At 42.6% G+C, this 11,070-nt stretch overlaps 2 protein-coding genes across 3 annotated transcripts in view; both read right to left on the bottom strand.

Annotated features, from left to right (window-relative positions):
- Positions 1-4,882, bottom strand: part of spef2 (sperm flagellar 2) — a 31,857-nt gene extending 26,975 nt beyond the window's left edge. For both annotated transcript variants that reach the window (XM_035525836.1, XM_035525837.1), the window contains exons 1-8: positions 4,734-4,882; positions 4,438-4,540; positions 3,564-3,816; positions 2,036-2,206; positions 1,726-1,854; positions 1,488-1,567; positions 1,218-1,377; positions 1-77 (exon numbers count right to left, since the gene is read on the bottom strand). The exon at positions 1-77 is cut by the window's left edge and continues 112 nt beyond it. In XM_035525836.1, the coding sequence (XP_035381729.1) occupies positions 1-77; positions 1,218-1,377; positions 1,488-1,567; positions 1,726-1,854; positions 2,036-2,206; positions 3,564-3,816; positions 4,438-4,540; positions 4,734-4,791 (1,031 nt within the window). In that variant the 5' untranslated portion in view covers positions 4,792-4,882. The remainder of the gene's footprint in view (positions 78-1,217; positions 1,378-1,487; positions 1,568-1,725; positions 1,855-2,035; positions 2,207-3,563; positions 3,817-4,437; positions 4,541-4,733) is intronic.
- Positions 4,883-9,449: 4,567 nt separating this feature from the next.
- si:dkey-30j10.5 lies at positions 9,450-10,856 on the bottom strand. Its single transcript, XM_026996856.2, has 2 exons — positions 10,744-10,856; positions 9,450-10,384 (listed from the first exon to the last, which is right to left on the bottom strand). Exon 2 carries the CDS (start codon positions 10,353-10,355, stop codon positions 9,474-9,476), a length of 882 nt encoding a protein of 293 aa, XP_026852657.2. The 5' UTR covers positions 10,356-10,384; positions 10,744-10,856; the 3' UTR covers positions 9,450-9,473.
- Positions 10,857-11,070: the final 214 nt, after the last annotated feature.

The raw sequence follows: 11,070 nt of genomic DNA, 5'->3' as shown, positions 1-11,070 counted from the left end.
AGCCGAACTGCAATTCGCTTCTCCTGCTGTGACTGACGCATCAGCCGGCCAACCAGCTGCTCCTCCCGCAGCATCTCCTGCACATGTAAACTCTGTTAATGCAGCACAAACTATCTTTGTGTACATTTACATTTACATTCATGCAATTTAGCTGACGCTTTTATCCAGCGCAAATTACAATTATCATACACTATACAACCATTACTACTATACTCTCTCATATACTATACAACCATTACTACTATACTCTCTCATACACTATACAACCATTACTACTATACTCTCTCATATGCTATACAACCATTACTACTATACTCTCTCATATGCTATACAACCATTACTACTATACTCTCTCATATGCTATACAACCATTACTACTATACTCTCTCATATGCTATACAACCATTACTACTATACTCTCTCATATGCTATACAACCATTACTACTATACTCTCTCATATACTATACAACCATTACTACTATACTCTCTCATATGCTATACAACCATTACTACTATACTCTCTCATACGCTATACAACCATTACTACTATACTCTCTCATACGCTATACAACCATTACTACTATACTCTCTCATATGCTATACAACCATTACTACTATACTCTCTCATACGCTATACAACCATTACTACTATACTCTCTCATATGCTATACAACCATTACTACTATACTCTCTCATACACTATACAACCATTACTACTATACTCTCTCATACGCTATACAACCATTACTACTATACTCTCTCATATGCTATACAACCATTACTACTATACTCTCTCATATGCTATACAACCATTACTACTATACTCTCTCATATGCTATACAACCATTACTACTATACTCTCTCATATGCTATACAACCATTACTACTATACTCTCTCATATGCTATACAACCATTACTACTATACTCTCTCATATGCTATACAACAATTACTACTATACTCTCTCATATGCTATACAACCATTACTACTATACTCTCACATACGCTATACAACCATTACTACTATACTCTCATTACTACTATACTCTCAAATACTGTACAACCATTACTACTATACTCTAACATACACTATACAACCATTACTATCCTCTCTCACATACACTATACAACCATTACTATCCTCTCTCACATACACTATACTACATTTCTACTGTACTTTCTTACACAGGGACACACATGTGCATGCACACACGGACCTGGTGGGTGTGGTGGGTGTGGAGTTGCTGTTGTAGAGCGCGGTGTCGTCGTTGTTCTCTCTGCATGCGTGCTGCTCCATCCTCCTCCACCCGCCGACGGATTCTCTGCATGAACTCAGTGTTCCACTGAGACATCTGCTCCTCACTGAGGACCTGCACACTGCACACGCACACACACACAGCATGCACAAAGCATAGACATACTCCATATATCACACCACATCTGAGACGGTAGATGGACGTAAGGTGTGGTGTTCACACTGATTTTACCTGTCAACAGCATGGTCACAGTAAGCAGGAGACAGCCTCTTCCTGTTCTTCTCAAACTGGGCAATCTGTTCTTGAACCTTCTAGAAAAAACAGGACAGGTGCAGGTGTGTACAGCTGTGTGTGCAGGTGTGTGGTGTGTGTGCAGGTGTGTGTGCAGGTGTGTGTGTAGGTGTGTGTGCAGGTTATGTACAGCTGTGTGTGCAGGTGTGTGTGCAGGTGCATGCAGGTGTGTGCTCACCTGTGCTTCCTGCTGCTGCTGTTGCTCCAGTGTTCTGAGTGAGCGACTGGCTGGAGGCTTCGGGACCTGGACCACAGCCAACTGGATACGGTCCATCATCTCCTGGTGCTTTCTATGAGTCTGACGATGCTGTACACACACACACACACACACACACACACAAAGAGTCATACACAATGGACTATACACACACATACACACACACACGCACACATGGGATGATACACACGCATATGCACACATACACTCCCACACATGTATCCTTGTTGGACTGAAAATGTAAGAGTTCCATTGGCAGTGCTCCATTCACCTTCTCTATATCCTTGAGTCGCATCTCCTCCTGTAAGTGGCGGTGCTTCTCTTCCTGCACCAGCTCAGCCATCACGGAGCGATCACGAATGTCCCGACGTCTCCGGTCAAAACGCTGTGTGATCTTCTGTATCTTCAAATCAGCGTCACGCTTCGTTATCGTGCGCAGACGCTGGAAACACACAGGACACACAGCTGCCGGCGTCACACAGCAGTCCTGACTGAGGCTGTGTGGAAACGCTAGTCCTGTCCACAGGGCCAACATCGTCCCACAGAACCAATACCTCCACACAGGGCCAACACCCTCTCACAGGGCCAACACCATCCCACAGGGCCAACACCATCCCACAGAACCAATACCTCCACACAGGGCCAACACCCTCTCACAGGGCCAACACCATCCCACAGGGCCAACACCATCCCGCAGAACCAATACCTCCACACAGGGCCAACACCCTCTCACAGGGCCAACACCATCCCACAGGGCCAACATCATCCCACAGGACATACACTATCCCAGAGTCAACACTGTCCTGTACAGCCAACACCATCCCACAGGGGCAACACCATCCCGCAGAACCAATACCTCCACACAGGGCCAACACCCTCTCACAGGACATACACTATCCCAGAGTCAACACTGTCCTGTACAGCCAACACCATCCCACAGGGCCAACACCATCCCGCAGAACCAATACCTCCACACAGGGCCAACACCCTCTCACAGGGCCAACACCATCCCACAGGGCCAACACCATCCCGCAGAACCAATACCTCCACACAGGGCCAACACCCTCTCACAGGGCCAACACCTTCCTGCATGGCTAACGCTGTCCTGCATGGCCAACACTGTCCTGCATGGCCATCGCTGTCCTGCATGGCTAACATTGTCCTGCATGGCTAACACTGTCCTGCATGGCTAACACTGTTCCAAAGGCCTGCTCAGCTGTTAACATTTACTGTGTTCAAGTGTCAATAAAATCTGATGTGTTTTAGAGCATTTGACTATTAAAGCATCAGAAGAGTTTCTGAGCATCTGACTATTAAAGCATCAGAAGAGTTTCAGAGCATCTGACTATTAAATCCAGGTTCACTCTGTCTGTGTAGGATTATGTATCATGAACCACAACCATATTACAGCAAAATGTGTCTCATAACATTCTGTTAAAGGCGCTGACTGAAATACCAGCTTGGTGGTAGTGACGGTTCTCAGTTTATAAAAGGCACCATGACAACATATTCAGCTTGATCTGGTGAGTAACTCTTTAAGAGAGTGTGTGTATGGACTAATGGAGAGTTAGAGAATCTGTGTATGGAGAGCATGTGTGGAGAGCGTGTGTAGGATGTATGAGGAGAGCATGTGTGTGGTGCACATAGAGAGCATGTGTAGGGTGTATGAGGAGAGCATGTGTGTGGTGTGTGTACAGAGTGTGAGTGGAGTGTGTGCGTAAGCTACCTTGGTGTAGATATGGTTCTCTGTGTGGTGCAGTGTGTGTGTGTGTGTGTGTGTGTGTGTGTGTGTGAGTCACCTCAGTGAAGATACGGTTCTCTAAGCGGTGCAGTTTGGCCGTGGCCACAGGCTGCATGGTCTCCAGAGTGGCACCTGTAAGTCCTGCCCTCTTCTTCTTCTGCAGTAGAACGTAGAGCTGGTAGAGCAGGCGCGTGGCTGCCCCCTGCTGGCCCTGCATCACAGCTTTGGCCATACCCAAGTCAAAAGGCACACCCAGCAGCTGTAGTGTGGGCTCCAGCCGAGTGAAGTTGTTCAGCTTTGCATTAGCCCCACTGAAACACACACACACACACACACACACACACACACTCACACACAATACTTTTAATGAAAGCAATAATGGAGATTGCATACCCTAGTTTGCATGTGTTTTTATTACTGAAATGGAAGCTTTGGATAAAAAGGCTAGTACTTAGGTCTGTGTATATATGTATGTATGTATGTTTGTCTATACGTATGTGTGTGTGTGTGTGTGTACGTATGTATATGTGTGTGTGTGTGTGTGTGTGTACATATGTATGTGTGTGTGTGTGTGTGTACACATATGTATGTGTGTGTGTGTGCGTACGCATGTATGTGTGTGTGTGTGTGTGCGTGCGCATGTATATGTGTGTGTGTGTGTGTGTGTGTGTGTGTGTGTGTGTATACACGTATGTATGTGTGTGTGTGTGTGTGTGTGTGTGTGTGTGTGTGTGCGCATGTGTGTGTGTGTGTGTGTGTGTGTGTTGGAATGATTTCAAACTACAGATTTAAGACATGCATACAAATAATAAGAACACAGTGGACGGTGTTTGGTCTGGACATCGGTGCCACACCTGCAAACTGACGTAGATACTACACAACAAAACCAGTCAGCGCGTATAAGTGAATTCTTTTACATAAGGTGTATACACCTGTGCTTTGAGAAATGGGCGAAGTCATCTTGAAGTTGGTATCTGCTGAGGACCTCTCCAATCAGATACCCGTTGGCAAAATCTTTGGGGAAGGAATGCGGCTCTGGAAGCGAATAAGGCAGCGGTGTTATTAAATTAGGCCACCGGCCAAGTGATATTTAGCAAATACTAGTTAACGTTGGTTTTCCAGCGAGCTATGTAGTTAGATATAAATCCGACGAAGACTCCGGGTGAGTAAGTACCTCACGCTTCTCTCTGCGCTAACTCGGCTAACTCGGCTACACACGCAGGCTTACCGACAACCTTTGACAATCCAACTTCTGCATTCAGCCAGCGACACAGGATGTCTGACATTTGGACGGTCTAAGTGCTTGGATTTAGCAACATAAAGTATCAGTCCGTTTTAAAAATACAGGCGGCGACTTGTTTAGCTACATGTGGCCATAGTTACTACGGTGAATCAGGAAAACAAGTGTAGCAGCTTGATGTTGCCACGGCAACCCTCTCACACACGGATGGCCTGCTAGTTCAAAATCAAACGTGTACCTGCTAAAAACGGACAATACACGATCTGTACTTTTTCTGTTTCTTCCATATATTGGCTTGTAATATGGATAACATTACAATAAATGTAATGATAATATATCTGCTCTACTGATGGACAGTTAGCGCTTCAAAATAAAAGTCAAATTGAACTACACACATCACAAACCATTGTTCCCACTTCAGGTCAGTGTTGAAATTTGCAATGCAAAAAGTAGCGTTAAAATCCAATTCCAATTAAATTTCAATAAAACTTTTTTGTATCACATTTTGTCTGGGTTCATACTGACAGGATAGCAAAAAGAAGGACTTTAACTATACATCATATCGGAACAGATCTGTGCGTTGACCAGATTGATCAGTACAGGAATATGGTATGATTTGTACCCTCAGCAAAAGGACATGCTGAAGAAACATAAATGATGAAATTTATAAAACTATAATTTTTGGAAGAAAGGAACAAACCGTATTATGTATTGGTGAAGAATGAAGCCTTTATTCTAACCTTAAATATCCTTTATTTATCACAGAAAAGGCCAAGAATCAAATGTGGGTCACTGTGGATGTTGGGCAGCAGTGCTAACCACTGTGCAGCAGTACTGATCACTGTGCTAGGAGTGCTGATTCCTGTGCTAGAAGTACTGATCACTGTGCTAGAAGTACTGATCCCTGTGCTAGGAGTGCTGATCACTGTGCCAGCAGTACTGATCACTGTGCCAGCAGTACTGATCACTGTGCTAGGAGTGCTGATCACTGTGCCAGCAGTACTGATCACTGTGCTAGGAGTGCTGATCACTGTGCTAGGAGTATAGATCATTGTGCAGCAGTGCTAAACACTGTGCCAGCAGTGCTGATCACTGTGCCAGCAGTACTGATCACTGTGCTAGGAGTGCTGATCACTGTGCTAGGAGTATAGATCATTGTGCAGCAGTGCTAAACACTGTGCTAGGAGTACTGATCACAAGGTAAGAGTACTGATCTCTGTACTAGGACTGCTTTCCCTATACTGCACCTGCTTTGAAGCTTTGGAATATCTTCCCATGAAGGCCTTTTCAATGCAGAAGTACAAAAATACATCATAGAGAGATAAATGACTGCTTCATTAATGTACTATGAAAGTACATCAGTATTAGAATTAAAATGAAAGTATAATATGCACAAGGGTGATGTATTTCTACATTAGATGTAAACTTCCCATTTATGAGTCACAAGTCAAAGTCAGGTCTTTTATTCTGCATCAGACGTCTTGCATTGAAACGCTGGTAGGAACGCTCAGGGCACTTTTACAGCAGAAGTGATGACATAAGAATCTTACATTTTTATAGTAAAAAAATGATACAAGTTTGGGCTCAAAATGAAAATCCTAATTCATTAATTCCGTTTACTGTGACACACTGAGACAGAGCTATACACTATATTCTGTCTATATATATAAACCACTAACCTTTCTGTATATAACCACTATAAACAGTATATGACCACTATACTGCGACATGTTGTGACACACTGAGACAGAGCTATACACTATATTCTGTCTATATATATAAACCACTAACCTTTCTGTATATAACCACTATAAACAGTATATGACCACTATACTGTGACATGTTGTGACACACTGAGACAGAGCTATACACTATATTCTGTCTATATATATAAACCACTAACCTTTCTGTATATAACCACTATAAACAGTATATGACCACTATACTGCGACATGTTGTGACACACAGCGAGACGTGAGTAAAGAAAACAAAGAGTAGTGTTTGATGAACACAGAAAGAGAGAAAAGGCACAAGGGTTTGGCAGAAGTGCACAGAGACAAAAGCAGCGTCCTCCCTGGAGACAGACACCTGTGGGACTCCGACGGAGAACAGGGAGTAAGGAACAGGTGCGTTGCGAGGATCAATAAGTGTGTGCTTGGGAATAGGTGAGTGGATGTGTGATTGGTGGATTCCTGTCTGAGTGTAGACTGACACGTGACTATTGTTGAAATTACATTTACGCAGAGATTTAGATACTTTATGAGTAGCCTTATTTAAACTAAAATGTATTTGCCAAACTGGATTAGTATGTTTCTTGTGATTATGCAACTGTAACATTTTGAAGTAAACACTACAGTAACCAAATACACAGACCTATATGTGTAACCCCAATGAATACTGCATAAACACTACACTAAACAAATACACAGAACTGTTCATGTAACTGCAATAAATACTGCATAAAGATACGCTAACCAAATACACAGACCTGTACGTGCAACCCCACTAAATACTGCATAAACACTACACTAACCAAATACACAGACCTGCACGTGTAACCCCACTGAATACTGCATAAACACTACACTAACCAAATACACAACACTGTTCATGTAACCCCAGTAAATACTGCATAAAGCTACACTAACCAAATACACAGACCTGTACTGTAACGACCAAAGTCATAGTCTAACCCAAGTCAGAATATGTCTAACAGTCCAGGAGGGTATGATCTTTATGCACTTTCTTCAAGGACAGTTACACAACCATGTTTCTTTCATAACCACTTTGTTCAGAGGCCTGACACAGAGGCCATCTGAGATCTCATTGAATCCTACAGAGGCCCTTTCTACATAAACACAGTTTATGTTAAACCATCCACATTTTTCTATTTATAATATTACCTCAAACCAAATACACAGAACTGTACTTGTACCCCAGTAAAAAAAAAATGACAGTAAATATGTAAGCAAACACACAACGAAAATTCTCAGTACTTTGTAAAAAGCAACAATATCTGAATATGTGCTGAATAGATAAGAAGCAAATCAAACGTAGGTGAGTGACTTACACTGTCCACATTTCTTACAGCGCTGAGGCAACAAGACAAAGAAGCATGATGTCATAATTCATCTGAATTTGCTGACGTCCATTTCCTGCCCATTTCCTGCCCATTTCCTGCCCATTTCACTCAGCGGAGGTAGAGCACCTTTTCATCCATCAGTAGATGGAAGATGGTTTTACTGTTCAACTGTTTAACTCTGCTGTAATGTTCCAGAGCTTTTTAGGAATGCAAGCGCTGAAGATCTGGATGCTTCGCCTGGTCTGTGTGTTCTACATTTATCTTACCTATTAGACTGACTCTGTATGCAGTCTTAACTGTAGGTGTTATGGATAGATGAGAAATGGGCCCCCAGACAGTCTAGATAGTTGAGGTGGATTCATCAGTACAAGGTAGTGTCTCTTCCTAACAAATGGTGGAATGGAGACGGCATCCTGCCTGAATGTGAATAGTAGAGGGAAAACAGAATCTAACGGTAGCTACATGATCAAAGTAGTTCATTCAGAGTAGTTCAACCTGAAGTGCTACTATGTAATAAATATTTTACAGTGTAACGCTGCTGGCCCGAGTGCCGCAGGACGCACAGACTTCCTCGTTCACGTGAGACGTTTATTAACATAAGACGCACACTACGCAATAGGCACTCACATAAGACGTTGACATGTGTGTGCAATCCTGGGGGCCGTGGTTACAAAACAGATAAACAGTACGTATGCAGATCCCCCCCACACTGCGGACCGTACCACATGACTTATGGGGGAGGAGCTGTCCGTGACATGTTGTTGTTTTGTTGTTATTATACAGACCAATCCTATCTCTCTTGGTCAGCTACAAGGGTCTGTTATCTCCTAATGGATTTGTCCAAAATAATCACTTGAAACTTAATGAAGCTGAGTGTTATATTCCTGAATTGACAGGTTTAGCTGCACCTTGTTTAATCTGTTGTTAAGCAGCTGCTGAATTGAGGAGTACAAGCTAGAGCTTCAACTACGGATCTTAGACACCCAAACTTCACAGGTAAACTATTTATTTTACTGAAATAAATTTCCTACCTTCGGTATAAATTCCATGAAGGTTTGTGTGTGTGTGTATGCATGTGTGTGTCCGAGAGGGAAAAGTGAGGCTGCATTCAGAAATGCAATGTTAATCTGTATGTGTCATTTTTAGTCCAGATTACAACTGAGCTGAGTCTACTTTATTCTAGCACTGACTGTTTCCTAGTGAAGGGCTTTTTAATGTTTAAAGACAAAAACTAAGAAGGCGTGCGACTCCTTTTATGTTGTACCAGTAACAGGATTTCACTCTTTACTCTGATTCCAGCGGTTGTAATCTAGAAGCTTGTACCATATATTCATATGATCACAACACTCAGAAGGCATCTGATGTCTTTTGTGATGCTTTAATCATGGAGAGAAGGAAATTAAGAGGGAATAACATCTTTGGATTAGAATTCCATTGAAACAAGTACATGCAATTGCTAAGCATTGTTTATACCATCATAAATGTAAGAGTAGTATTTCTCATCATTTAGCACAAGGTTTCCTCAACTAAAATGTCCCATCACCTTAAATCAACAGGTTTGCAGATCTCACTAATGATTGTGTGAGACTGTCAAGTAAAGCATTTCTGCTCAATTAATCAGGGTGAAGCAGACAGAGATGTGGGTGTTACTTATATGCAATGTAAACAGGAGTTCCATCATTGCCATTATTCAGGTTTTTGGCCACAACATGGAACCCACTTTGTTGATAATACTTCAGAGCTTCATCTCCAACCAGGAGCACAAAGAACTGTATGACTCTAGATTCACCTTTCTTGTACCACAGATACACAGGGGCCCCAATGGTACCATCATTCAGGTTTTTATTGACCTTTATGAACTGTTCCTTTCTTAGCCTGGCCTCATCACTTTCATTGAGAGAAACATCTAACTGACTGACCCCACTGCCTGAAGAAGTTGATGAGTTGTACCAGATAAACACTGCAGAACCTGGAGGTGTGGTTCCTCGATTGGTGTTTTCATCCACATGGATGTATCCCTTGTCAAACAGCACAGGAGAGAAGTTGACTGAAGCATCCACATTCTGCATGTAGGTGGCTTCATTTCTCCGTACCCACATACGAACATGTGGATTCCCACCATTGTTCAGGTTCAGGTCACAGCTCAGACACTCCCAGCCGGACTGGAACTGCTTCACCTCATCCTCCAAGTTGGTGGTGACCTTCAGGTCTATGATGGGGTTCCCAGAATTTTCACACTTAAACCACAGGTAGATGTCATCACCTGCAGTATTTTCATTTATGTTCTTATCGACTTTAGTGAAGCCGGCACCGTGAAGCTTATTAGCGATCTGGTGGAGGAATGAAAACTGGATTCTGGTAACACGTTTGTCACCATCCGTCCTGTACCACAGGCCCACTTGAGGCCCGCGCGTACCACTGTTGAGGTCACCAGGAACTCTGATCCAACCTTGTTGTTCGAGCTGGGTTTCTTCCTCTGGACTGACAGAGATTTGAATTGCTGTGATTCGTTGTCTGACTGCTGCCATTTTGGGTGTTTATGGTTTGATTGAAGTACCTGGTGTTGAAAGGACAGGAAACAGAATTTATTCAGCTAGTGTTCAGGAGGCTGCATTACCACATGCTTTATAAAGGTCGTACAGTACCTACTCGTTTACACTGAGCTTATTAGCATAATGGAGTAATTATTTATTTACCGTAAACATATTCTTATTAAATTATACATTGATTCACCCCAAGCTTATTACCTTAATAAAGAATTTATTTATTTATCCTAGTCTTATTGACTTAGAGTGTGTATTAATTTACCCTACACTTATTAGCTAATTAAAAATAAACTTTAAGATAAACTTATGCCAGAGCAAAGCTACCAATCATTTTTCTGGTGGAAATAAATAAAGGTGAACACTCCCTTACCAGCAAATTAGGTGATGTTCTTCTGCTAAGGTGGAGGATGGATTCTTCCTCTGTGGTGATCTTGTGGATCTTGTGTTCTCTTCTTCTGCGCTGCAGAGGTCTGTGGACGTCGGGTGTGGCAGACTGAGGTGCTGGTCTGAGGCCTCTTACTGCTTATATGCAGGACAGAAAGAAGGGGAAGGATCAGGTGAGAGACTCTCATCCAATCAGTGATGCTTATGGCATTCTGGGGTGGGGTGTGAATAAATCAAATATAAAATCAACATTATCTGCATTACTTTGACTCTTCAATCAGAAGATAAAGCTTTTATTTATTTTAAAAGTTTC

The sequence above is a fragment of the Electrophorus electricus genome, chromosome 5, assembly GCF_013358815.1.
Source record: "Electrophorus electricus isolate fEleEle1 chromosome 5, fEleEle1.pri, whole genome shotgun sequence".
In the NCBI taxonomy this organism is placed as follows: Eukaryota; Metazoa; Chordata; class Actinopteri; order Gymnotiformes; family Gymnotidae; genus Electrophorus; species Electrophorus electricus.
This window is presented reverse-complemented; position numbering and strand designations above follow the sequence as displayed.

Coding starts and splice junctions, on each gene's coding strand:
- si:dkey-30j10.5 (XM_026996856.2), bottom strand. CDS start 10,355: ATGGCAGCAGTCAGACAACGAATCACAGCAATTCAAATCTCTGTCAGT.